This window comes from Diaphorina citri, unplaced genomic scaffold (genome assembly GCF_000475195.1).
Source record: "Diaphorina citri unplaced genomic scaffold, Diaci psyllid genome assembly version 1.1 scaffold2735, whole genome shotgun sequence".
Taxonomy (NCBI): Eukaryota; Metazoa; Arthropoda; class Insecta; order Hemiptera; family Psyllidae; genus Diaphorina; species Diaphorina citri.
Window position 1 is genome coordinate 31603 of NW_007380152.1, and position 23744 is coordinate 55346.

Here is a 23744-nt window from a genome sequence, read left to right on the forward strand (position 1 = left end):
TCGTCTATGTATTTGAGGGCACTTTACTATTCAAAAATAGGGAAATTTTCGGAAACAGTACCGATTCTAATGGTACGCCATCTTGGATTTCCAATGGTTTAGTACAGGCGCTACCACGCCACCTAGTGGTTGAACTAATTCTTGATTTTTCCTTTAAAAGAGGGGAAATTAGCTTCAGGAAAGGGGACATTATTTTCTCAGTTTACGAACGTTCTAAACAAGTAACACTGATTTTTATCTCTTGTTCCAGACTTACACCAGTCCAGAGTCCATGTGCCCCCCTACCTCCCCCCAGGATGTGGATGATCCCACCCTGTACCCTCACTCCTTCATCTACCCTGGCTATATGCTAGCGGCCAACACCTATCATACGAACGGTAAGTAATACAGGGTGTATTAAATCTGGCTGGCCGGCCGGCATATTAAATTTGGTATTAGAAAAGAGCACAATAAAAGCATACCTAATTACCTACTTATGAGCAAATATATCTGCCCAGTTACTTTTTTTCCAGCCTATTTTATGTTACATATTTTCCAAGCAAAAAAAAAAAAAAATCCACAATAATGTGTGATTGTGTAAGCAAAGGAATTCGCATTAAAATAACTCCCGCTGTAAAAACACAAAAATCTGGTCAGAGAGAGAGAAAAAGAGAGGAGAGAGAGAGAGAGAGAGGGGGGGAGATAGAAGAAACGAGTACAAAACAGGAAGACTCGACATTAACCACGACAACACCTATAGTTGAAGAGGAGTTCAAAGATGCCTCTACAGTGAAAGAGACCTCTAATGAAAATGCTTCGAACCTTATGAATTGCTCAAATGTGAATGCTGAACGACGTGAAAACACTGATAATACGGACAATAGAGTAGATAATAAAAACAAAGACAATACCTCACCTGTGAATCAAAACACATCAAGTAACATTGAACTATGCAACAAGGGGGACATAGAAGATAAAAATTTGAATGCAGATCAACTTGAATCACCAAATCAACCTTTGGAGACAAAATGTACGCTTGAACTTAATAATTCTAATGAAAAGACTGCCAATCCAAAACATGTCAAACCAAAAGATGACACTGAAGTCAAGAGTAGAGAGAATTTAAGACAGAGTACAGAAAAGGAAAAACCAAGTCAACAATCAGATAAAAACACCAACAAAAGTCAATTAAATGGTAAGGTTCTGAACGGAGAAGGAAATAACGCACCAAATGGCACACCATCAAAGAACAAAGAAACAAGTCGACATACTCAATCTATCAGCGGACATGTTCCCAAATGTGAAGACAAGTTCTCCAAACGTTCCCCTAGTCCTCCTGTCAAGAAGTTGACCAATGGTTTTCATCCAAATGAAAAACCCAAATCAGTTGAAAATAGTTCTGACAAGGGAAATCAGAAACATAAGCAAAAAACAAAGAAAAACAAAACTTTACACCCGCATCAGCAACGGACATGTTCCAAAATGTGAAGACAAGTTCTCCAAACGTTCCCCTAGTCCTCCTGTCAAGAAGTTGACCAATGGTTTTCATCCAAGTGAAAAACACAAATCAGTTGAAAATAGTTCTGACAAGGGAAATCAGAAACATAAGCAAAAAACAAAGAAAAACAAAACTTTACACCCGGTCAATAATTCGGAACAATGTAACGGGTACGATAAAACAAAAGTCTCTAAAGACAAAACAAAGGTTGAAGTCATTAACAATATTCAGAACGGGCACAGCAATGCAACTAGTGATAAAACTGATATTACTTTAGATCAGAATAATGAGACTTTGTCTTCTATTCAAATTAATAAACTCAGTGAGCCTAAATCAGAGGTCACATATTCTGGGAATCTACCAAATGGTGCTCAAGAAAACAAAAAGACACAAAATGATTCTGCTACATTGAATGAAACTTGTAAGGAACAAGAACTGGACTTCATATCTGAACTTGAAAATAGTTCTGTCGATGAAAATCTCGAGAACAAATTTGAAACAAGTTCAGATAAGAGTGAGGAACTGGAAGAACTCTATATTAAAAATAATCCTCTATTAGCCCATTTGGTCGACATTGAGACACTCCATAGCAAACAACGAGATGTCAAACGGAACGAAGAGATTGTTATACATAAGAAAGTACTGAATGGAGAACATTTAGACAAGAAAGATGTAAAACTCAATGGAGAGAATATTATCACAGATATGATATCAAGGGAGAAAGAAAGCGTGAAAATTGGCGAATCAACGTTCGTAAAGAAGGAGCAAATCAAAACTGAAACGTTAGATGGAAATAAGAGACTGACAGACATTAAAGAAGACAACAAGACAGATGAAAAGATTGAAACCACCAATGTTTATACGTCGAAGAAGAAATCAGAAAAAAAGAAGAAACCCAGAGAAAATAAAATTCAATCTCTGGCAGATATAAATGCTGTAGGTATAAATAAAACAAAGGAAAAATCACCAGAACCTCTCACTAATAATAAGAAAATAAAATTCAATCTCTGGCAGATATAAATGCTGTAGGTATAAATAAAACAAAGGAAAAATCACCAGAACCTCTCACTAATAATATCAATAAATTTGAAACAAAAGAAAAATCTCCAGAACCTCTAAATACTACTAGTAACAGTAAAACAAAAGAGAAATCGCCAAAACCTTTTACACATACAACTAATAATAATAAAACCAAAGAAAAATCACCAGAACCTCTCACGAACAGTACTAATAAGCGTGAAACAAAAGAGAAATCTCCAAAACCTGTTACAAATACTATCAATAATACTAAAACAAAAGAGAAATCACCAAAACCGCTTGCAAATACTACTATTAATAGTAAAACAAAAGAAAAATCACCAGAACCTCTTACAAATACTACTAATAAATGTGAAACAAAAGAAAAATCACCAGAACCCCTTACAAATACTACTATTAATAGTAAAACAAAAGAGAAATCACCAGAACCTCTTACAAATACTACTGATAAATGTGAAACAAAAGTATTATCGATTCAGGAAATTTGCTCAGAAAAAAAGGTTCAAAATTTAGAAGCCAAAACCGTAGAGAAACCACAACACAAATCAAACACCAACAGTGGTAAGAGAACTGTAAGTAAGACGGACATCAAATGTGACAGTCCAGTGATTACACACGAACGAAAATCTACAAGTCCAGACAAACTACTGAAACGAAAGAACTCTAAAAAGAAAAAATCATCACCGCCACCAATAAAAACGGACAAGAAAGAAACCGCTGTCAATGCGGCCAGAACTTTCATTGATGAGATACTAAACGATGCAGTCAGTAAAGTGAACAAACAACTGGAAAATGTTGAGAATATCATCAAAGACATTCCTGTAAAAGAAAAAGTTATACAGAAACTTGACACGGTTGTGATATCTCAGAACGAACCTCTCAAAGTCGACACTAAAGGTAAGACAACCGAACAAATATTTATGTAACATTGTGGTTATGTCATACGGAGTATTAAGGTTAAATCATATATTTTGTTTATGCATAATGTGGAATTATACGAGTAAGTGGAAATTAAATTGAACGAGGAATTTAGATGTACCTTCATATTTTGTAGTGATCCCTCGTTTTTCAATTGTATTGTTACATCATAGTTTCATATTTATGCATTGGATGTTACATCATGTTGTTTTGAAGATCGGTACTTATGTCACGCTCAAACGCCGATATTCATACAAAACAGATTAGGCATTTACAAAAATAATCCTGCACAAAAAGCCCAGCTAGCTAGAGTATTAGGTGTGGAGACCAATGATCCCAAAGTTATGCTCACCTCCACGAATCTATAACAATGAAAATTTACAAAAAAAAAAGAAAAAAGAAAAAAAGGCATCCAAGAAAATGATACTAGGACAAGACCAAAGACCACAACAATACTTGATGTTCCTCCCCAAAACAAAACACTCTTGTACAAGTCACCATTGATCTTAGGGATGGCTCGCTACAACTCTCTGTTTCACTCAGAAAAGTAATATGTATGTATACACACACCCACCCATCACCCATCAGTAACTGCCCCGATCTAATTTATTAGAACGAGGGCGTAGATGGTGTAATTAAAAAAAAAAAAAACAATCCGCAAATTTCAAGGAGTATTGAATGTGCAAGCCTAAAATGCTCAGTCCTCAGTAATCACTCTAACATTATGAAATTGCTCAAAAGCCGGATTTGGGGACCTGGGAATTTTGAAAAGGAACAAAAAATAAATGTTAAACCACAGAATTCACATTTTAGACTTGCATATTGGCGGAGTAAAAAAGAGAGAGAAAAAAAAAAAGAAAAGATTTTTGCTTATTTGGCAGAATTCGGCGACTGAGCTCAACATAGGACATTCGGTCAGAGAGGTGGGCACATTCATTATGACTTATAATATGGATGTCTCTTGAAATATTCGTTCAGGCAGCGTTATTTAACGCACGTATATATTCAGATCGGTACTTATGTCACGCTCAAACGCCGATATTCATACAAAACAGATTAGGCATTTACAAAAATAAATAATCCTGCACAAAAAGCCCAGCTAGCTAGAGTATTAAGTGTAGAGACCAATGATCCCAAAGGTATGCTTACCTCCACGAATCTGTAACAATGAAAATTTACAATCCGCAAATTGCAAGGAGTATTGAATGTGCAAGCCTAAAATGCTCAGTCCTCAGTAATCACTCTAACATTATGAAATTGTTCAAAAGCCGGATTCGGGGGCCTGGGAATTTTGAAAAGGAACGAAAAAATAAATGTTAAACCACAGAATTCACATTTTAGACTTGCATATTGGCGGAGTAAAAGAGAGAAAAAAAAAAAGATTTTTGCTTATTTGGCAGAATTCGGCGACTGAGCTCAACATAGGACAATCGGGCAGAGAGGTGGGCACATTCATTATGACTTATAATATGGATGTCTCTTGAAATATTCGTTCAGGCAGCGTTATTTAACGCACGTATATAGACAGTTCTGACAGGGGAAATGGTATGGCACACTAGCGCTAAGGGTTCGAAAATTGTCGAGTCCTTTTGGAACGAAGTGGATTCACTCTTAGTTCCAAAAAGACTCGTCGAACCCAGAGCGCTAGTGTTCCATGCGCTTTTGTGTACAATGTACAACTCGCAAAAGCACAAAGCGCGCAGCAAAAACTGACAAAGTTCGCATGACGCTGAGACGTTAAATTATTTGCAATGGTCCGGGGCACCTCAGTATTTGCAGTGGTCCGTTGAGTTTGGATAAACAGGGGGCACTCAGGTAGCGGGCTAGTGAGATATGTGAAGTAATGGAGTTTCAAGTCGTTAAAACAAACAGAAGTCGAAATGTTGACAGTACGCCAAACATGAACAATTCCGCGGAACATGCATTGTCGTTTTATATACGTGTAATGTACTCGTACAACAACTAAGGGAAGGAATTTGAAGGAATCAGATTGATCAAAGTTGGTTACTTATTAATTTAAGACAGTTTTGATTAAAACTTGGTTATATAGGTTATAGTTATTTATTAGGAACATCACTAAAGGGATGACGGATGACTAAAGTTGGTTATTCATTTCATTTAATTATTTTGTTAATTTAAGACAGTTTTGATTAAAAGTTAGTTATATAGGTTATAGTTATTTATTAGGAACATCACTAAAAGGATGACGGATGACTAAAGTTGGTTATTCATTTCATTTAATTATTTTGTAAATCAAGTTGGAAATAAAAATACATATTATATCTACCAGAATAAAAGAGCATTATGCATCTGTCAAAAATAAGATGTCACGTTTAACTGTGTAAGGGACACACTGTATAGGTACGAGTAGATGTATAAAAACATGACCACCCTGTATAACTCACTCAATAGACACCAAATTGAACTGGTTAACACTTGGGTGATAATTGAGGTGATTGTGTACTTAAGACTACTTATTGAGTTTAGGCTGCAACCAAGTGACTTGGTTTTATGCAGTTGTCACTAGAGATTTATGGCTTACTTGTAAAGGGTGTTCCAATAGGAACGCCCTGATTTGTTATTTCATTCTCAGCCTACCCCATGCTTTGATTTGTTTGAATTTGATGCCAGGTTGTTCCTTAATGTATGCCATTTAATCATGTCTAGGTACATGAAACAGCAACTTTTACTAATAATCCAAACGCATCATCGAAAATTTGAGTGATTGGTGGAAATTTCAAAACCTCTTGGCCCGATAAAATCTCTTGTGCGATTAAGCTCATATTTAGCATGGTGGATTTGTCAATGAGCAAAATATGTGCTAAAGGTGAACTGGAAACACACATGTTATTCATGAGAAATCACTACATTCACATAAACTGACCATTTGGTGTGGTTTGTGTGATATGTGTGAAAAAATGGTGGAAAACTGGGTCTAATGAATGGGCTCCTGCAAGAGAGCACTTGGGGGCATATGGCTGTTATTGAATTCCATCAATAATGGCAAAGTCTGTACTTTCCATAGAAATATTAATTTAAATAACCTGCGTTTTGTTAGCATTTCAAATGTGGGCGTTCTTAATGGAACACCCTTTACATTACTACATTAGTTTCTTATGTTATGGTTAGTAACTTTTAGATAGAGGAAACTGTAACAGCTAAGGAGCTGAGGTTGGTTATACCAAGCTATAAGATGGGTATTACCTATTGCCTATTGGGTATAATATGGGTATATTTGCTTTCCAGTTAGGTAGAGAGGTTTGTTTACTTTAGGTTCCTAGTCACTAGAATGAGGTATCAGCTCCCATGGCGTAGTGGTCACTGCGCTCGCCTTGCACGCGGGAGAGCCGGGTTCGATTTCCGGCGGGGTCAAGAAATCCTAAATATATACAGGGTATAATATGGGTATATTTGCTTTCCAGTTAGGTAGAGAGGTTTGTTTACTTTAGGTTTCTAGTCACTAGAATGAGGTATCAGCTCGCATGGCGTAGTGGTCACTGCGCTCGCCTTGCACGCGGGAGAGCCGGGTTCGATTTCCGGCGGGGTCAAGAAATCCTAAATATATACAGCCCCTTGTGTAACTGACTGACTGACTCACGTATACAAATTCTAACCCACTTCTAGATGAGCTAGGAAGATGCGGTTTTCACCATTGGATTTTCTATTTTTGAGCGTTTGAGCGTGAGTGCCTGGTCTGATATAACTTTGGTTTCCATGTCGGCAGGTGTTGGTGTTCCAGCTTTGACATCCCTTCCACAGACCTCGCCCTGTGATAGTTCCAACTTTAAGAAGCGTAAGCGACGCAAGAAGCGAAAGCGAGATGGGGTAAGTACAGACTAGTATTTCCCTAGGGATACGTATAGGGATTATATCCTATGTACGAGTATTTATGTAACATTGTGGTTATGTCATATACGGAGTATTTGATTTGATCCCATGGCGTAGTGGTCACTGCGCTCGCCTTGCACGCGGGAGACCCGGGTTCGATTCCCGGCGGGGTCAAGAAATTGGTAAATATGACATTATATTGCATACGGTAGGATCTTGATCTATCAGCATAGGTTAGAATTATTACTGCGAAACCATTCCTATCGAAATATTTTATTAGTACTAGAAATTCATTTTGTCAATAACCAAATTGTAGTTCTAATATCAACCTTTTTATTGTTCTTAAAAGCTAAACAGTACGTTTTCTGTCCGAATTCTTGAGTGTGCAAATTTATCTCAAGAGTATAGCTATAGACAATAGAAGCTAAAACTATTGAATTTCTCTAAATAATAATATCAAAGCTAAATAATAATGGCAAATTCTGGTATTTAGACGTAGGTTTTAATAAAATAGCAGGATAGGTAGTGTTAGTATACATGTATACTCCAGCCATATACCTAATATACGAACAAAATCAGTGTTACTTTAGAAATCACTGAGCCAAACCCATAAAATTAAGTAGGTAGATAACAGTTTTCAGCTTTTTTTTATTCATTAAATAAAATAATAAAAACATGAAATTTTCAAACTAATGGAAAAAAATCAAACTTGGAAAATGAAGATTGACGGAAAGAGAGAGGACATAGAGAGAAAAGGAATCAATTTTTACTTTACAAATTTTAAAGGCCTTTTTTGAACGAGTTCAATAAAAAAATTACTTGTTTTTCTAAACATAATAAAAAATATATTTCATTGTTTTTGTTGCGAGTTGTACTTTATCAAAATATTTTATTTTAAAAACGGAAAATATTTTAATCCAATAAGCGTGAGTGCCTGGTCTGATATAACTTTGGTTTCCATGTCGGCAGGTGTTGGTGTTCCAGCTTTGACATCCCTTCCACAGACCAACCGAACAAGACTCGGGGAAGTCAACTAAAACAAACACCAAATCTAAAACTAAAACACCAGAAAGAAGACCAAGTGAGCCTCCGGCTATGCCAGTGATCCACTTGACAGATGTGGTGACCAAATGGTTGAAGGAGGAACATGGAGGTAAACTCCCTGTGAATTATTTAGACGATGATGATGAAGAAGTATTCGTGCAACCCAAACTGAAGACCGGGTCAAAAAACTTGTACAGCAACCCCTCTCCTGCTGCATTTCCTAATGGAACAGCAGGGGATCGGGTTGCGAATCAAACCTCGGATAACATGAACAACATTACAGAGCGATGCAATGCTAAGGATTGTGTGAGCAAATACTACAACCTAGGCATCAGAACTTCACCAGAGAATGATCTTGTGATAACAACTAAGGGAAGGAATTTGAAGGAATCAGACTGATCAAAGTTACTTACTTGTTAATTTAAGACAGTTTTGATTAAAGTTAGTTATATAGGTTATAGTTATTTATTAGGAACATCACTAAAGGGATGACGGATGACTAAAGTTGGTTATTCATTTCATTTAATTATTTTCACTCTCACTCTCTCTTTCTCTCTCTCTTTCTTTCTCTCACTCTCACTCTCTCTTTCTCTTTCTCTCTCTCTCACTCTCTCTTTCTCTTTCTCTCTCACTCTCTCTTTCTCGACCGTCGACTGTTGTATGTGGACATACCTTAAGCATTCGTAAATGGAATAAAATAAATAAAATTTCTACCTACGAAATCAAAATTCGCCCGTGCAGTTTTCCAGACATACTTTTATTTCCCTTTTCAAATATTTTCGCCAGTCTAGTTAGCTTAGTTGGTAGCGCGTCTGCCTTGTAAGCGCTAGGCCGCGGGTTCGATTCCCGCCCGGGGCGGATTTTATCCTGATGGGATAATGTTCGTTCTCGGAACGGCTGGCTTTCTCCTATCCTGTCTTCCTTCTCTCTCCGATTTCGGGACGATAAGACCCTAGAGTTACAGTTCCCTCTGTCAAACCTCTTAAAAAAAAAAAGTCAAACCTCTTTAAAAAAAAAAAAAAAATCAAATAATTTCGTAAAGTGAAATAAAACTTTATGCTGTAGGCCTGTTACTCGCACTTCGTGCTCGGGAGGGGGGCTTCGCCCCCCTCCACCCCCCGGGGGCTTCGCGTGTTCGCTACGCGGGTAGGAGAAAGACAGCCGTTCCGAGAACGAACATTATCCCACCAGGATAAAATCCGCCCCGGCCGGGAATCGAACCCGCGGCCTATCGCTTACGAGGCAGACGCGTTACAAACCAAGCTAACTAGGCTGACTACTTACCTTTTCACTTCCAGAGGTGCCGTGTGCCGTAACTTTCACTCCAAGTGTCCATGATAGGGTAACATCATCTCCGAACACATTTGATATTGATAATTCTATCCGGTACTCTGTTGGTTCGGAATATCATACCCAGAGGTTCTTTGTCTACTGGCTCCAAGATGAAAGTCTGTAGAATCTGACAACAAAACAATAATATTATTCGTTTAAGGTTCGTTCTCGGAACGGCTGGCTATCTCCTATCCTATCTTTCTCTCTTCGATTTCGGGACGATAAGACCTTCTTAGCAGTTACAGTTTCCTCTATCAAAACTTTTCAAATCGATTATTTTTAGGCAGCCTAGTTAGCTTGAAAGGTGGAACGCCTGTCTTGCAAGCGCTCGGCAGCGGGTTCGATTCTCGCCTGGGGCGATTTTCATCCTAAACAGATAAAGTTCGTTCTCGCAATGCCTGGCTGCTGGCTTTCTTCTATCTTATCCCTCTGTCTCTCTTTGATTTAAGGACGATATGACCTCCGTTGTTATAGTTCCTTCTATCAAATCTCTCTTTTTTTTGCCAGCCTAGTTAGCTTAGTTGGTAGTGCGTCTGCCTCGTAAGCGCTAGGCCGCGGGTTCGATTCCCGCCCGGGGCGGATGATCTGAGAGAGAGACTGAATAACTCCCACAACAACCATGACGATGGTAAGTACAGTCGACCCGTGTAGTCTGTGTTGTAGCATGCCCATCCCATAGTATGCATCTCATCAGAGAAGAGACACAATACTTCCCATTTAGGTGCTGGGTGAACACGAGAACACCAGAAAGTAACAAATTGAATTTTTTGCAATCAAAAAACGAATGCAAATTTTTATTGATGCGATGGTGGGAATCAAACCCAGGATTTTCTGCATGGAAAGCAAGCACTTGGGTTGATTTTGTTTGATTTTTTTTTCTATCCAGGTGCCAGTAGTTCTGGGAGCGAACCCAGGATTTTCTGCATGGAAAGCAAGCACTTAGGTTGATTTTGTTTGATTTTTTTTCTATCCAGGTGCCAGTAGTTTCTGGGAGCAAGAGTAGACGTTCACTGGAAGAAGATTATCAAAGTTACCGCCCTGCACCCTACGCTTATAGGATATTCAATGAACGATATTTCAATGATAGGTAAGCCAGCCTAGTTAGCTTAGTTGGTAGTGCGTCTGCCTTGTAAGCGCTAGGCCGCGGGTTCGATTCCCGCCCGGGGTGGATTTTATCCTGATGGGATAATGTTCGTTCTCGAAACGGCTGGCTTTCTCCTATCCTGTCTTCCTTCTCTCTTCGATTTCGGGACGATAAGACGATTTAAAAAAAAAATGATAGGTAAGTTTAATAATGTGGGTAAGTAGTTTCGTACTTTATTTAGATTGTCATATTTATTTATTTAACTAGTGGTTGAGCCGCCGCTATTTGAATCAGGATGGAATGTAACAAATTTAGTTGCCTATGTCCATCCCTCTTATTAATTTCATCAAAATTGGTTGAGCCGTTTTCTCGTGAAAAGAGGACAAAAACAGGTCTATCAGCGTAACCGACAGACAGTGCAGAGATGCAGACAGAGCTCGTGATTTTTTTTTTTAAACTAAAAAATTCACGATTCTTAGCAATGTACAGACAAATCTACAATTTTATTTCTATAGATTTCATTTTTATTATTTTCTATTTACCTTTTTTTTAATCTCAATTATGTTGAAGCTTTACATGGTTGTATTGTGTATTACAGATGGTCAGACCACAGGCGCGGCTCTAGTCATACCAATCGGTACAACCCATACCCCTCTCGATCTCCAGGCCCCTCGGGGCCCTGCTTTCGGGACCGTGGCCGCCCCTGGCGAGGGCCTTATAGGGGCCGCTCCCAGTCTGTCGGCCCCAGGTCCGATTTCCGGGAGTGCCCCAAACGCAGTCGTTCTCCCGGCCCTGAAGGTCCACACTTTCGAAGTCGATCGCCTGGGCCCAACTTTAACTTCCGAAGTCAATCCCCTGGACCCAACATTAACTTCAGAAGCCAGTCTCCAGGGCCCAATATTAACTTCAGATCAAGATCTTCTAATTATGGGTTTAGATCAAAATCTCCGGGCCCAAATACTATTTTCAGAAGTCAATCTCCAGGGCCCAACAATAACTTCAGAAGTCAATCTCCTGGGCCCAACAGTAACTTGAGAAGTCAATCTCCCGGCCCTGGTAGACCCGATTTCAGGAATAGCTTCCGAGCTCAATCGACCGCCCCTGATAACTTTCTCTCAAGGCCCCCATGGCTTGACAGATCAAAATCTCCTGGACCTGAGGATAATTCCGGCCCTTATAGCTTCACATTAACTTCAGATCAAGATCTCCTCCTAATTATGGGTTTAGATCAAAATCTCCGGGCCCAAATACTAATTTCAGAAGTCAATCTCCAGGGCCCAACAATAACTTCAGAAGTCAATCTCCTGGGCCCAACAGTAACTTTCGAAGTCAATCTCCCGGCCCTGGTAGACCCGATTTCAGGAATAGCTTCCGAGCTCAATCAACTGCCCCTGATAACTTTCTCTCAAGGCCCCCATGGCTTGACAGATCAAAATCTCCTGGACCTGAGGATAATTCCGGCCCTTATAGCTTCAGATTTCGAAGTCAATCGCCCAGCAATAACCGTAGATCACGGAGTCCTGGGCTCAACAATAACTTTCGAAGTCAATCTCCTGGACCTAAAATTAACTTCGGATCAAGGAGTCCAGGGCCCAACAATAACTTCAGATCAAGATCTCCTCCCAATTATGGGTTTAGATCCAAATCTCCGGGACCTATTAACAATTTCAGAAGTCTTCCCTCTATCAAACCTCTTAAAAAAAAGAACCTCTTTTTTAAATTCCTTCCGTTCCTTAAATTGAATGAATTCTATGCACCTGGTTTATTCTATTCTACACAGGTATTCTATTATTGGTTAGGTTTTCTATTCTAAATAAAACTGAAATAGGTAATTATCGAGGAATAATTATTTAATTAAGAATCTTCGAGAAATAAAATTAAAAAGACAATTGAGATTCGACTATCAACAAAATGTTTGGTGAGCTTTCGAGAATACTCAGATTCTCATCATCAGACCAAGATCACTTCAACTCCAGCGCTCGTAGAGTAAACACCTCTTTCGCGATCTTGATCTGATGATGAGAATCTGAGTATTCTCGAAAGCTCACCAAATATTTTGTTGATAGTCGAATCTCAATTGTCTTTCTATTCTACTTACTTCTGTCAAATACAACACCATTTCCTGCTCGGCCACCAACTTTCCCGGACACATCCGAGGTCCAAAACCAAACGGTAACGAAGCAAACGGATGAGCCGACTGTCTAAGAGTCGACTCTGTGGGTTGAGTCGACTGCTTTATATCAAATACACACTGGGACTTATTTTGAGTCGACTCCTTTGTTGGTGAGATACTCTGAGGTTTATTCTGAGTCGACTCATTTGTTCCAGAGTCACACTGGGGTTTATTATGAGTCGACTCTGAAAAATTATGAGTCGACTCGCCGGTTCTGTGTTGACGGAGCCACCGTTGTGGTCTGTACTGATGGGCGAAGTCAAAGTAAGAGTCCAAGGTTCCAATCACAGGATTCAGAGAAAGCACCCATGTCTAGAAGTCGTGAAAAGAGACATAGGATTCTAGTTTATGAGCCAGCCTGGTTAGCTTGGAGGGTAGCGCGTCTGCCTTGTAAGCGCTAGGCCGCGGGTTTGATTCCCGCCCGGGGCGCATTTAATCCTAAGCAGATAAGGTTCGCTTGGAGTCGACTCTGTGGGTTGAGTCGACTGCTTTATATCAAATACACACTGGGACTTATTTTGAGTCGACTCTTTTGTTGGCGAGGTACTCTGAGGTTTATTCTGAGTCGACTCATTTGTTCCAGAGTCACACTGGGGTTTATTATGAGTCGACTCTGAAAATTTATGAGTCGACTCGCCGGTTCTGTGTTGACGGAGCCACCGTTGTGGTCTGTACTGATGGGCGAAATCAAAGTAAGAGTCCAAGGTTCCAATCACAGGATTCAGAGAAAGCACCCAAGTCTAGAAGTCGTGAAAAGAGACATAGGATTCTAGTTTATGAGCCAGCCTAGTTAGTTTGCAGGGTAGCGCGTCTGCCTTGTAAGCGCTAGGCCGCGGGTTTGATTCCCGCCCGGGGCGCATTTAATCCTAAGCAGATAAGGTTCGCTTTCCAAATGGCTGGCTTTCTCATATCCTAAGTTCCTTCTGTCTTCTATTTCGGCACGATACGATGAGACCTTAAGTAGCAGTTACAGTTCTTCCCCCTCTATCAAACATAAAAAAAGAAAGGTAGGCTCCTAGTCCTAGGTCTCTTTTCTCCTAGAAGTTTTTTTTTAAGAAAAATAAAATGGCAGTTTTTTAAAGGGAGTTAATAATTAATATATCATAAAAAAAAGCCCTTAAACCATATAACTTACGCCTTTAGGTACAAAATATCCACTGATGATGACATCATTCTGCATACATCTACCATTACCTCCTGCAGTAGCAGACATACGTAGAGTTTCTCTAATACAGGCCTTGATAAGCCGAGTATTGTCAGGAGGAGGACTGGTCAACTCAGACACAATGCGGTCCTGTAAGCCGCGGTCCAAACTGAGATAATGAAGAGTCATAGCGAGCGTGGTGGCTGTCTGTAATAGCAATATAAGAATAGGGGCCTTGTTTATACAGTCCTCATGAGGGAGAGATCTAAATCATGAGTATTACTTACTAGTGAAAGAAAAAAAGAGGAAGGAGAGAGGTTGAAAGCATACGAAGAGAAAGGGGAGAGAGAGAGGGAGGGAGGGAGAGAGAGAAAGAGAGGGAGAGAGAGAGTGTAAGAGAGAAGAGAGAAAGAGAATGGATTGAAAATAAATTCCTATATTAAAAATAAAAAAAATATCAGTACGATAATAATAATAGAGCGCTTAAGCTAAGAGGAGAGAGAGAGAAAGAGAGGGAAGTACTCACCGCATCAATACCGCCCAGGAATATATCCATTGCGGTTATGACCTTGTCTTGGTAGCTGACCCGTTTTCCCTTTATTCCTTTTAATGTTTCCTAATAACTATCAATAGAGTACTGAAGTCACCCATCCATTTTTTGACCTTGCTCGGCGTAGCTTAACATAGGTGACGCTAAAACCGGTCTTAAAACTCTTAAATGATCGACTGAAGTGTTATCTAAAACTTTCTCGCTTTGAGTTCATAGGTCGTCGCGACAAATTTCGGCTGATTGAGAGGCTGACTTGTCGTCAGCTGGCTATGGTCATTGCTTTACTGTATACATTTTACAAGTGGATGCCCATCACACTCAACCTTCGCTATTTCCTTGGCAAGGAAAATTTCAGGCTGATGTTCTAACTGTTCAAAGTCCCCCAGTCAGACTAAGCTGGTCTACTCTTTGTTTAGTGTAACCTTACCTATAAGGAAATTTCAGGCTGATGTTCTAACTGTTCAAAGTCCCCCAGTCAGACTAAGCTGGTCTACTCCTTGTTTAGTGTAACCTTACCTATAAGCTTTGGTTTTGATCATTCCCCAGATAGGAGGTTCCCCCATTGTCCTGTACAGAGCATCCATAAGATTCATATTCTGTGCCAATGCCTCCTGTCTTTCTGTTTCATTAGAAACACTTAGCACAGGACTGATCACAGAGATAGCTGAAATTAAAATGAAACCCCATTAACATTATTTTATTATTAAAAAAAAAGTACTCCCCGTGTAATAAGGAATCATATAAAGTATGAAAAAAATTGATTTTTTTTTTCGAAGTTCGAAGCAACATTGACTTTGGTTGATATCTGGATGAGTGGCATTATTTTATTATTTAAAAAAAAGTACTCCCCGTGTAATAAGGAATCATATAAAGTATGAAAAAAATTGATTTTTTTTTCGAAGTTCGAAGCAACATTGACTTTGGTTGATATCTGGATGAGTGAAAAATAAATCAATATAAAAAAAGACCAGTATCACAATCACCAGAGATTATCATAGATAAAACTAAAAAGACAGAGACTTCATACAAGAAAAAACAAACCCCCCTGTCCATTCAGCTCACTCAAAGCAAATTAACACATCTAATCACACCTCAATCTAGCACAAAAAATCCCCCCATACTTACCTGATTGATTAAGATTTTGGTTCTTGATAAATCATATGATAAAACCTACATATAAAAATGAAAAAATAAAAAAAAAAAAAAAATCCTTCAAGAAGAGTTTGTGAAGACCAATATTGCTTCAAATTACCTTGCTATGACACCAACACTCTGACCATTCTTTCTTCTCAGCATATCAAGGGCTTCCATCGAGTTTCTTAATGGATGTTTACCCTCATTCTGGTACATGGTCCTGGTGTCCTCTGCACTGATTGTAAACACCATAGTCTGTCCGTTCAGAATGAGTTTAATAATCGGCACTCCATGTTCCTTCATCATGCGGTGAATTTCATCACTGAATATGTCAGCAGAGTATTTACCTGGAAATGAAATTTGAATTAATTTGCATAGTTAAAGAAAAATGGTACCTACTGATGTATTTTTGTTCCTCAGTTTGACAACAGCGGTAAGTAAGTAGCTCTTTAATTTTCTTAATGATTCCTGTTTCTGTCTAAAACTCAAAGATGCAGAACATAATTTTTAATTCAACGGTCAGAAAGTATGATTACTTTCTCATTTATTTATTCTTACCTATTTTGGGTATGAACAGATGACCATGTCCAATAATAGGCCAAGCTTTTGGGCTGAATATTTTATCAAAAGATTTGGCAGCGACATTGCTTGTATGCTTCACACGTACAGGTAGTGAATTCATAATAGTATTTCAGAACCTTTCCTATAAATCCAATGCAATAGATTATTTTTATCAAAGAATTTTTATCCTTTTTTTTTTTCCTTTAAAGCGCTTTAACTCTATGGACAGTAGGTCATTTGCGCTGATATCCCTAGGTTATATTAGATTAAACAGATTCAGGGTTTTGAGGTATAGGAATAGGGAATTGACACCTTCAACATCATGAGCAAGGGAGGGAGATTTTCACATTACTAGGTGGAATTTTGGAAACTTCATGTTCTAGGGATTCCCAATATTTTTCAACTTTCTCCGCATTTTTCTTGTTATCGTTATTGATTGGTGCATGGCAATTTATCAAACTGTATAATTAGTTGGCACTGCGAAACGTAAGGATAGAGAGTTTTTTATTTGGTGAGTAGAAATCTGTGATACTGTCAATTATATTCGATTTGACGATAAATCCCATTCCAAGATGTGGAATTCCTTTTCCTCTACCAGCTGGGTTAAGTCCCTTCTTGCCTTTGAAAATCCTGTAACCATTGTTAGGTATCCATGATGTTTTCATCAGTAAATCTTGATTCTTGGAGAGCAACAATTTGTAGTTTGAGTTCATCTAAGGCTTTTGTAAGTTGTTCAAGTCAAATAACAGCGAGTGGAACCACTAGTGAAACATACCACACAGCACCGGACGAATATGAACTACAGCCCAAGTCTAGGATGCAACCCCATGAAGAGACTTGCTCCGAGGAAACCAGTCAAAGGTACGAGACCAGTCAAACGGAAGACACTTGTGAAACTTACGGGAGTTCTGAAACTCATGAGTCAATCACTACGGGTCCGACTTCAGAGACTTCTCAGTGTGAGGAGACAAGTCAAACCCAAGAAACAACATTCAATTCAATTCCATTTTTTATTGTATTGTTAATACACATTATAATATACAATTTACAAATAATGGCACAATTTATAATAAACAATGACGAAAAAACATCCGACACAGGCGACCAGACATACAGCGAGACCACAGAACCTTCAATAACCAGCAAGGAACCGTCCGTAACCACCACAGAACCTTCAATAACCAGCAAGGAACCGTCCGTAACCACCACAGAACCTTCCATAACCAGCAAGGAACCGTCCTTAACCACCACAGAACCTTCCATAACCAGTAAAGAATCTTCCGAAATTACTACAGAAGTCTCAGGAACCACCACGGAATCTTGCGCAACTACAGAGCCCTCAACCACCGCGTCGCATCACGAAAAATATTCTCCCGGGCAACACGACACCTATCGGCACGTCACCTTCGAACCCTGTGCTAGGAAAGTTTGCGTCACTCCACGACCCAGACGTTCGGGTACAGCTAGCCCACCACTGGTTCCTAAACGGATCAAACCCATTGGGCTCGACCGCGATGAGAGAGACATTTCCGACCAATGCACACCTAAACGGACCAGGCAGGATAGTCACGACCTGTCCATAAAAGGTGGGAAGCGACAGGACGGTGAGACAAGTGTTGATGAGCGACGGAAACAGTCGGTCAAACGGAAACTCTCCTACACGAGTGATTCCGAGTGCGTGTATTCGTTCGAGCCGAGATCCAAACGAAAGGTGTAGAGTTAAACAGCAACAATCAAAATCTTTGACTGAGTCTTTGCCCACCCATTGATTTTGAGTTCCATACCCAGAGGCTTCAGCATCTTTCTTCTTTTCATGATATGTATAAACTGCACCTGCCGTACAGTTCCTAGCGTGTCGAGTCATTGTAAATCTGGAGAACAATTTAATAGTTATACAATATTGTAAGAAATAATAAAGTAGGTAGGTAGATCATAATTAAGCTACAAGTAAAATAAATATGGCTAAAGAACACGGATTTTAAGAGAGAGGGTCTTATGTTCTAATCTACTGGGGCTAGGAGAGGTCGCAGGAGCAGATCTCCTGACTAACGACAATACGCCAAACCAAGAGGAAGAGGACCGGAGGAAAGAAAACGAAAGAGACACTCTAGTAGTTCTAGAGACAGGTGTTAAAAATTGTTTCGTAAATTAAAAGCCCGACCCTCCCGGAATTTTTTAGCCCGTAGTTTATTCGATCTTGGTTAAAGAATACCTATGTACCTACCTAATTTGTTTAATATTCAGTTTAAGAGAGGGTCTTATGTTCTAATCTACAAAGGTTTTACTTAGATAGGATTTAGGATGAGTTTTAAGCTTACCACAAGAGTTCAAAGTCTGAAGAGGTCAAGATGTTACTGGATATTCACAGTTTCATGCTACAAGTAAAATAAATATGGCTAAAGAACACGGATTTTAAGAGAGAGGGTCTTATGTTCTAATCTACAAACATTAGTTAAGGTTTTAGATAGGATTTAGGATGAGTTTTAAGCTTACCACAAGAGTTCAAAGTCTGAAGAGGTCAAGATGTTACTGGATATTACATTATAATATACAATTTACGAATAATGACACAATTAATAATAAACGATGACAAAAAAACATCCGATACAGGGGACCAGACATACAGCGAGACCACAGAACCTTCCATAACAAGCAAGGAACCGTCCGTAACCACCACAGAACCTTCAATAACCAGCAAGGAACCGTTCGTAACCACCACAGAACCTTCAATAACAAGCAAGGAACCGTCCGTAACCACCACAGAACCTTCAATAACAAGCAAGGAACCGTCCGTAACCACCACAGAACCTTCAATAACCAGCAAGGAACCGTCCGTAACCACCACAGAACCTTCCATAACCAGCAAGGAACCGTCCTTAACCACCACAGAACCTTCCATAACCAGTAAAGAATCTTCCGAAATTACTACAGAAGTCTCAGGAACCACCACGGAATCTTGCGCAACCACAGAGCCCTCAACCACCGCGTCGCATCACGAAAAATATTCTCCCGGTCAACACGACACCTATCGGCACGTCACCTTCGAACCCTGTGCTAGGAAAGTTTGCGTCACTCCACGACCCAGACGTTCGGGTACAGCTAGCCCACCACTGGTTCCTAAACAGATCAAAGCCATTGGGCTCGACCGCGATGAGAGACATTTCCGACCAATGCACACCTAAACGGACCAGGCAGGATAGTCACGACCTGTCCATAAAAGGTGGGAAGCGACAGGACGGTGAGACAAGTGTTGATGAGCGACGGAAACAGTCGGTCAAACGGAAACTCTCCTACACGAGTGATTCCGAGTGCGTGTATTCATTCGAGCCGAGATCGAAACGAAAGAGAAGTCGAGAAGGAACTGGGGCTAGGAGAGGTCGCAGGAGCAGATCTCCTGACGAACGACAATACGCCAAACCAAGAGGAAGAGGACCGGAGGAAAGAAAACGAAAGAGACACTCTAGTAGTTCTAGAGACAGGTGTTAAAAATTGTTTCGTAAATTAAAAGCCCGACCCTCCCGGAATTTTTTAGCCCGTAGTTTATTCGATCTTGGTTAAAGAATACCTATGTACCTACCTAATTTGTTTAATATTCAGTTTATTATTATTATCATCATTCTTCTTCTTCTTCTTCTTCTTCTTCTTCTTCTTCTTCTTCTTCTTCTTCTTCTTTTTCTTTTTCTTCTTCTTCTTGAGCCAATATAACTTCATCTAGATTCCTAGAAGAACGGTCTGCCTTTCTTTCCTGTGTCCATCTGCTGTTGGGCCTTGTAGTCACGGAAGTTAGAGGTTTTAAGCTTGTTGGTTGATTTAACAGCGTCGCTGAACTCATTTCTATTTCGAACAAGATCTTTTATTAATATGAGCTTCCTCCAGATCCCTTTCGACTTGATTTGTCCATTTTGCATTATTATTTTTAATACCAATGTGTTTCTGGACAATCAATACATAACAATTAGAAAGGATTAGAGAAAAAGAAAATTAATAAAATTAAATAAAAGGATTATTTTATCAATTGGAATATAAATTTCCCCGCAGGCGAGATTTCGAACTCCAACGCGAGAAACAAACGTCGGGAAAGACCCAACGGACGCGTCAATCGGGCCCGAACCTCCACGAACCCGTCGTCACGTGACCCGAACCTTCCCGAGGACGCCACAGTTGACGGCACGGGTCTTCTGAACGGAGGGGGAGATAGTGGACCGCGGGACAAGGATGGGAATGGTGCCAGTGGTACGAGGGACAAGGATGGAAAGACGAAGAAGTGGAGTGATGAAAGCTGGCAGGACGATGCACCTAGGAAACCGTCACCTTATGAGGAGCAGACCAATCGGGTCAAGGTAAAATGGGGGCGATTTTATAGAGGTAAATGTGAACACTGGTTTTGAGGAAGAGGAATATGTCATTAAAGGCTCGGTCACACAGAACACGGCTTGTGGCCTGTGGCCCACGTTCTGAGTGGTCACACTGGACACGACCAAGAGAGTGTGATCTAGTTTATTTCTTTCCTTCCTCTAGTGCAGGCATTATTAAAATTGTTTATGTTGAGGTTGAAAGAAAAACACCTTTTTTTTAAATTATTATTGTTGTTAAACAAAATTATATATTATCAGATCACCATTTTGCCAGTTATGGCATCGTCAGTGATTCAAATCAAAAATCATTTTAATCGCTGTCGATACCGTAGATGGTATTGCCATCTGATTAAATAAAGTTTTATCTATTAAAAGAGTAAAAAGTCATAATACAATAAAAAGCCAAGAGTTTTTCTTTCAACTTGAACTTCAACTTCACAAAGTCACGTGCAGAAATCCTGTTATTACGTAAGTTTCCGTTCCTTGTTTATAAAAAACTTGGAAACTATTAGAATGATATCTAATTTTGTCTCCCCTCTTTTCCTTCAACTTCTCATCTTTCTCTTTCTCTAATTTCTTCTCCTCTGTCTGTTCTGTTAGTGTCTTTATTAATACAGTCAAACCTGTCCTAGTGGGAATCCAAGGGACCCATTTATCCAGGTTTCCCAGTTAAAAAGTGTCCCACTTAGGGAGGTTGCCATTTTCCTATTCCCATTTATAGAGGGCAGCGACATTGCTTGTATGCTTCACACGTACAGGTAGTGAATTCATAATAGTATTTCAGAACCTTTCCTATAATTCCAATGCAGTAGATTATTTTTATCAAAGAATTTTTATCCTTTTTTTCCTTTAAAGCGCTTTAACTCTATGGACAGTAGGTCATTTGCGCTGATATCCCTAGGTTATATTAGATTAAACAGATTCAGGGTTTTGAGGTATAGGAATAGGGAATTGACACCTTCAACATCATGAGCAAGGGAGGGAGATTTTCACATTACTAGGTGGAATTTTGGAAACTTCATGTTCTAGGGATTCCCAATACCCCCCATACTTACCTGATTGATTAAGATTTTGGTTCTTGATAAATCATATGATAAAACCTACACATAAAAATGGAAAAATAAAAATAAAATAAAAAAAAATCCTTCAAGAAGAGTTTGTGAAGACCAATATTGCTTCAAATTACCTTGCTATGACACCAACACTCTGACCATTCTTTCTTCTCAGCATATCAAGGGCTTCCATCGAGTTTCTTAATGGATGTTTACCCTCATTCTGGTACATGGTCCTGGTGTCCTCTGCACTGATTGTAAACACCATAGTCTGTCCGTTCAGAATGAGTTTAATAATCGGCACTCCATGTTCCTTCATCATGCGGTGAATTTCATCACTGAATATGTCAGCAGAGTATTTACCTGGAAATTAAATTTGAATTAATTTGCATAGTTAAAGAAAAATGGTACCTACTGATGTATTTTTGTTCCTCAGTTTGACAACAGCGGTAAGTAAGTAGCTCTTTAATTTTCTTAATGATTCCTGTTTCTGTCTAAAACTCAAAGATGCAGAACATAATTTTTAATTCAACGGTCAGAATTGATGTATTTTTGTATTTTTTGTTCCTCAGTTTGACAACAGTGGTAAGTAGCTCTTTAATTTTCTTAATGATTCCTGTTTCTGTCTAAAACTCAAAGATGCAGAACATAATTTTCAATTCAACGGTCAGAAAGTATGATTACTTTCTCATTTATTTATTCTTACCTATTTTGGGTATGAACAGATGACCATGTCCAATAATAGGCCAAGCTTTTGGGCTGAATATTTTATCAAAAGATTTGACAGCGACATTGCTTGTATGCTTCAAACGTACAGGTAGTGAATTCATAATAGTATTTCAGAACCTTTCCTATAAATCCAATGCAATAGATTATTTTTATCAAAGAATTTTTATCCTTTTTTTTTTTCCTTTAAAGCGCTTTAACTCTATGGACAGTAGGTCGTTTGCGCTAATATCCCTAGGTTATATTAGATTAAACAGATTCAGGGTTTTGAGGTATAGGAATAGGGAATCGACACCTTCAACATCATGAGCAAGGGAGGGAGATTTTCACATTACTAGGTGGAATTTTGGAAACTTCATGTTCTAGGGATTCCCAATACAGCAAGGGAGGGAGATTTTCACATTACTAGGTGGAATTTTGGAAACTTCATATTCTAGGGATTCCCAATATTTTTCAACTTTCTCTGCATTTTTCTTGTTATCGTTATTGATTGGTGCATGGCAATTTATCAAACTGTATAATTTGTTGGCACTGCGGAACGTAAGGATAGAGAGTTTTTTATTTGGTGAGAGATAAGCTAGTCAGGATCACCCTTTATCAGGATTTATTTTGTTACATTGAATTGGCACTGAATTACAGGGCAAATATTCTAAATGAATTTTTCTGATACTTTTTCTTATACTAGTTAGATTCCCAATATTTTTCAACTTTCTCCGCATTTTTCTTGTTATCGTTATTGATTGGTGCATGGCAATTTATCAAACTGTATATTTAGTTGGCACTGCGGAACGTAAGGATAGAGAGTTATTTGGTGAGTAGAAATCTGTGATACTGTCAATTATATTTGATTTGACGATAAATCCCATTCCAAGATGTGGAATTCCTTTTCCTCTACCAGCTGGGTTAAGTCCCTTCTTGCCTTTGAAAATCCTGTATTAGTTGGCACTGCGAAACGTAAGGATAGAGAGTTTTTTATTTGGTGAGTAGAAATCTGTGATACTGTCAATTATATTCGATTTGACGATAAATCCCATTCCAAGATGTGGAATTCCTTTTCCTCTACCAGCTGGGTTAAGTCCCTTCTTGCCTTTGAAAATCCTGTAACCATTGTTAGGTATCCATGATGTTTTCATCAGTAAATCTTGATTCTTGGAGAGCAACAATTTGTAGTTTAGAGTTCATCTAAGGCTTTTGTAAGTTGTTTTAATGTACCTGGTTTCAAGAGCAAGTTGATGTTCAAGGTACCAAACATATTTTTGTTTCACAGAAAGCTTTAATGATCACTGTTTCTTAGGGAGTTTGGATGTAATTCAGCATGGTGTTTCAGG

General features: G+C 39.1%; 3 protein-coding genes across 4 annotated transcripts; 1 reads left to right on the forward strand and 2 right to left on the reverse strand.

The window, feature by feature from the left end:
* The first annotated feature begins 689 nt into the window (after positions 1-689).
* On the forward strand, positions 690-8704 carry LOC113471647 (putative uncharacterized protein DDB_G0292292). The gene is made up of 6 exons (XM_026830950.1): positions 690-1434; positions 1619-2487; positions 3075-3412; positions 7158-7258; positions 7611-7663; positions 8266-8704. Exons 1-6 carry the CDS (start codon positions 805-807, stop codon positions 8702-8704), a joined length of 2430 nt encoding a protein of 809 aa, XP_026686751.1. The 5' UTR covers positions 690-804.
* Positions 8705-9596: 892 nt separating this feature from the next.
* On the reverse strand, positions 9597-22763 carry LOC103519454. The gene is made up of 13 exons (XM_026830951.1): positions 22397-22763; positions 21825-22053; positions 20020-20216; positions 18908-19175; positions 17838-18154; positions 17414-17539; positions 15841-16069; positions 15104-15263; positions 14565-14633; positions 14030-14245; positions 13356-13634; positions 12820-13206; positions 9597-9764 (listed from the first exon to the last, which is right to left on the reverse strand). The coding sequence occupies exons 1-13, from the start codon at positions 22518-22520 to the stop codon at positions 9654-9656; spliced, it is 2712 nt and encodes a 903-aa protein (XP_026686752.1). The 5' UTR covers positions 22521-22763; the 3' UTR covers positions 9597-9653.
* LOC113471648 lies at positions 15808-18819 on the reverse strand. 2 transcript variants are annotated; one of them, XM_026830952.1, is made up of 3 exons: positions 18777-18819; positions 16281-16425; positions 15808-16069 (listed from the first exon to the last, which is right to left on the reverse strand). In XM_026830952.1, exons 2-3 carry the CDS (start codon positions 16402-16404, stop codon positions 15837-15839), a joined length of 357 nt encoding a protein of 118 aa, XP_026686753.1. In that variant the 5' UTR covers positions 16405-16425; positions 18777-18819; the 3' UTR covers positions 15808-15836. The 2 variants fall into 2 exon arrangements, with proteins under 2 accessions (XP_026686753.1, XP_026686754.1); XM_026830953.1 differs by lacking the exon at positions 18777-18819 and adding an exon at positions 18602-18657.
* Positions 22764-23744: the final 981 nt, after the last annotated feature.

Bases quoted from the DNA above. Each gene is read 5' to 3' on its own strand.
- LOC103519454 (XM_026830951.1), bottom strand. From the start codon at position 22,520: ATGAATTCACTACCTGTACGTTTGAAGCATACAAGCAATGTCGCTGTC. The intron at 18,155-18,907 runs GTATGTCTGGTC...ATTGTTCTCCAG, and splicing joins GAAGGTTCTGTGGTCTCGCT to ATTTACAATGACTCGACACG. The intron at 13,635-14,029 runs GTAAGTTATATG...CACGACTTCTAG, and splicing joins GATATTTTGTACCTAAAGGC to ACTTGGGTGCTTTCTCTGAA.
- LOC113471648 (XM_026830952.1), bottom strand. From the start codon at position 16,404: ATGAATTCACTACCTGTACGTGTGAAGCATACAAGCAATGTCGCTGCC. The intron at 16,070-16,280 runs GTAAGAATAAAT...TTTCATTTCCAG, and splicing joins TCTGTTCATACCCAAAATAG to GTAAATACTCTGCTGACATA.
- LOC113471647 (XM_026830950.1), top strand. From the start codon at position 805: ATGAATTGCTCAAATGTGAATGCTGAACGACGTGAAAACACTGATAAT. The intron at 2,488-3,074 runs GCAGATATAAAT...AAACACCAACAG, and splicing joins AAAATAAAATTCAATCTCTG to TGGTAAGAGAACTGTAAGTA. The intron at 7,259-7,610 runs GTAAGTACAGAC...TGTTCTTAAAAG, and splicing joins AGAAGCGAAAGCGAGATGGG to CTAAACAGTACGTTTTCTGT.